The sequence below is a fragment of the Cygnus atratus genome, chromosome 21 (assembly GCF_013377495.2).
Source record: "Cygnus atratus isolate AKBS03 ecotype Queensland, Australia chromosome 21, CAtr_DNAZoo_HiC_assembly, whole genome shotgun sequence".
NCBI lineage: Eukaryota > Metazoa > Chordata > Aves > Anseriformes > Anatidae > Cygnus > Cygnus atratus.
The window spans coordinates 3,550,120-3,553,395 of NC_066382.1; the positions used below are offsets into that span (position 1 = coordinate 3,550,120).

The following is a 3,276-nucleotide window of genomic DNA, read 5'->3' on the forward strand; positions in this document are numbered from 1 at the left end:
GCCGCCGTCCCCGCGTGGCCCCGCGCGCGCCGGGCGGCCTCCCGCCAACGGGCGGGGTGAGGCGCGGGGCGCGCGAGCGAGGGGGCGGGCCGCGCGCGCGCGCGCGTGACGCCCCGGCCCGCCAATCGCAGCGCGGGCTGCGGGGCGGCGGGGGGGGGGCGGAGGGGGGAGGGGGGGGGGCGATCCGCGCTGCCATTGGCCGGCGGCGCTGTGGGAACGGCCGCGGCGGCGGTTTCCCACGAATGGGGAGCGGGCGGCGGGTATAAAAGGCAGGGGGGGGAGCCGGCCGCCGCCACTCCCGGCCCCGCTGCCGCCGCCGCCGGAGCTCCGCGGTGCCGCCGCCGCCGCTCGCAGCGCCATGCCCGCAGACGCGGGCCCGGAGAAGCCCACCGCCTCGCCCATCGCCGGGGCGCCGGCCACCGCCAGCCACACGCCGGACAAGCCGCGGAGCGCCAGCGAGCACCGCAAGGTAAATGGCGGGGCCCGGCCGGCGCGCAGCGGCGGTGGATGGCGGCGAGCCGGCGGCCGTGCTGAGGTCGGTGCATGGGGAGGGGGGAATTAAATTAAAAATGAATTGGGGGAGGGTTGTGGAAGCGATTCGGCGACCAACCGAGGCTCTCCCCGCAGTCCTCCAAGCCCATCATGGAGAAGCGGCGCCGGGCGCGCATCAACGAGAGCCTGGGGCAGCTGAAGACGCTCATCCTGGACGCGCTGAAAAAAGACGTGAGTTGGGGCTTTTTGGGGGGTGGAAAGCCGAAATCGAGGGGGTCTGGGGGTGAGGAAGAAGAGGGGGGGGGGCTGACGGCCGCTGTCGTCCCGCAGAGCTCGCGGCACTCCAAGCTGGAGAAGGCGGACATCCTGGAGATGACGGTGAAGCACCTGCGGAACCTGCAGCGGGCGCAGATGACGGGTAAGCACGAAACCCGGCATCCCTCTCATCCTCTTTAAGGAGGGGGGGGGGGGGGAAAAATCCCTTTTCAGGGTTTTTTCGGGGGGCTGGGTGGCTGCTCGCACCCCGCAGCCGCTCACCCGCCGCCCTTCGCTTTGCAGCCGCCCTCAGCGCCGACCCCACGGTGCTGGGCAAATACCGGGCGGGTTTCAACGAGTGCATGAATGAGGTGACCAGGTTCCTCTCCACCTGCGAGGGGGTCAACGCCGACGTCCGCACCCGCCTGCTCGGCCACCTCTCGGCTTGCTTGGGGCAGATCGTGGCCATGAACTACCCGCCGCCGCCTCCTCCGCCGCCCGCCGGGCAGCCGGCGCATCTGGCACAGCCGCTGCACGTCCAGCTGCCGCCCGCCGCCGGGGCCGTGCCCGTGCCCTGCAAGATGAACCCCGCCGAAGCCTTGTCCCCCAAGGTTTATGGGGGTTTCCAGCTCGTCCCGGCCACCGATGGCCAATTCGCCTTCCTCATCCCCAACCCAGCCTTCCCGCCCGGCTCCGGACCGGTGATCCCCCTCTACGCCAACGCCAACGTCCCCGTGTCTGCAGGAGGAGGAGGATCGGGGAACGCATCCGCCACCCCGTCGGCGTCCCCGGTGCAGGGCTTGACATCATTTGGGGGCAGCATTGTGCCGGCGTCCCAGGCGGGGAGCCCCGTCGCAGAGCGCAGCGAATCCGTCTGGAGGCCTTGGTGACTTGCCCATAGCGAAAAGGCACGAAACTCTGCTTGGCTCCGTTGTATGGAGCCCTGTTATGGTCGGGTTTTTCTTTTTTTTAAAAAAAAAAAACACAGAATGGAGGATTTAAAAAAAAAAAAAGGACCTCGATATGAACGTGCTATTTATTATTTTCAGAGGTTGGGATCTCGACTTGTATTTTTACTCCTTTGAAATGCCTTTATTTGAGATACGTTTTTTAAGAAAAAGAAATAAATGAGAAATAGTTTTGTAACAAATATTCAAAAAGTATAATGCCAAAGTTGTTTGTATCCCGTTTGTCTGTGTGTGTGTTGCGTGCCTGTGTTGGAGACTTCCAAAAAAAAAAAATTGCAGGTGTTTAAATAAACTCTTTGAAATAGATTTTTTTTTCTTCTTTTCATTTAGCAGGGACAAAGCTAATCCTCGGGGGGGGGGGGGGGAAGTAGGAGCAAACTTTATGGCCTTCAGTAAGGCTGTTGGAAGGGATTCCTGCAACAGATAGAGGGGAGGCGATGGGGGTGGGGGTCTGGCCCCGCTGAAATAGCACTGAGATCTCCGCAGTGCCCTGTTCCCGCTCAAAAAAAAAATGAAAACAATTCCTAAAAATTTGCCCCTGGAACCTGAGCAATGCACGGCCCCAATACCGCTTGCTGAAATAACTGCTTTTAGGGTTTGCTGCTTTTAGGACGTCGCCCCTGTTACCTCTTTTTAGGGATTGGGGGGGGTGCGCAGAAGTTACTATCTCGCCCACAAAAGAGGCAGGAGAGTCTGTCCCCATTGTGAGGAGGGTAATTAGAAGGTATAAAGGGTCTCATCGAGTATGCAGCGGGCTCTTTGGGAAGTTGGGAACCCTATTGAAACGCCTGGGAACTCGGAGCTGAGGGTTAATGTGTGTCTTTTTTTTTTCTCTCCACTCTCATTGACAGGGCCAGATAGACTCTGATACTCAATGCTGTTGTAAATTCAATTGCCTGGCCTCACAATGCCCACCTCATAAAAGAGAATAAGTCGGGGTTGTGGCTTTTTTCTCTTTTTTTTTTTTTTTTTTTCCAGTAAGCAAGGGAACCGAGGAAAAGACAGTTTTGCCACCCATTCTGACTCACCCCCGGCGCTTGAATCCCGGCCAAGTGGAAGCAATTGCAGCCTCGCGCGCGGGGAATTAACCGCTTCCAATTGGCACCAATTAATAAGGTGCGGAGAAAGCACCTAATTTAATTTATTTTTTGGTGTGCTTTGCTCCGAATTGACGAGGATATCGTGTAATTTCGCAGAGCAAAGCCAGCACGTGACATGCACAGGGCCCCCCGTGCCCGGCTTCCCTCTGTCCCCTGGGACCCCACAGGTGGGGGGCAATGCTTGGGACCCCCCCCCTTGGGCTTTGCTTGGCTCTCAGGGAATGCCTCGATGCTTGCAGAGCAGCCAATAATTGCACAAACCTAGGGTTATCTTATTTATTTTTATTTTTTTTTTTTAGGATGCCAATGCGATTTGGTGTTTCGAGGTCTGGGGCTGGTGGCGATCGGGCTGTGGTTTATTCGGGGTGGGATTTGGGGTCTATAGGGCAGACTGCCCGCCTCTGTGGACTTCTGTGCACCTTGCACGAGGTTTTGGCAAGGGGTTGGTGCAGGAGCACGGG

The 3,276-nt window shown here is 59.2% G+C and overlaps 1 protein-coding gene across 3 annotated transcripts; it reads left to right on the forward strand.

Moving 5' to 3' along the window:
• Window positions 1-297: 297 nt before the first annotated feature.
• On the forward strand, window positions 298-2,019 carry HES4 (hes family bHLH transcription factor 4). Of its 3 annotated transcripts, none has more exons than XM_050714878.1 (4): window positions 298-535; window positions 628-723; window positions 823-910; window positions 1,051-2,019. In XM_050714878.1, exons 1-4 carry the CDS (start codon window positions 359-361, stop codon window positions 1,635-1,637), a joined length of 948 nt encoding a protein of 315 aa, XP_050570835.1. In that variant the 5' UTR covers window positions 298-358; the 3' UTR covers window positions 1,638-2,019. The 3 variants fall into 3 exon arrangements, with proteins under 3 accessions (XP_050570835.1, XP_035413430.2, XP_050570834.1); XM_035557537.2 differs by having other exon boundaries at window positions 298-469; XM_050714877.1 differs by having other exon boundaries at window positions 298-469; window positions 628-910.
• Window positions 2,020-3,276: the final 1,257 nt, after the last annotated feature.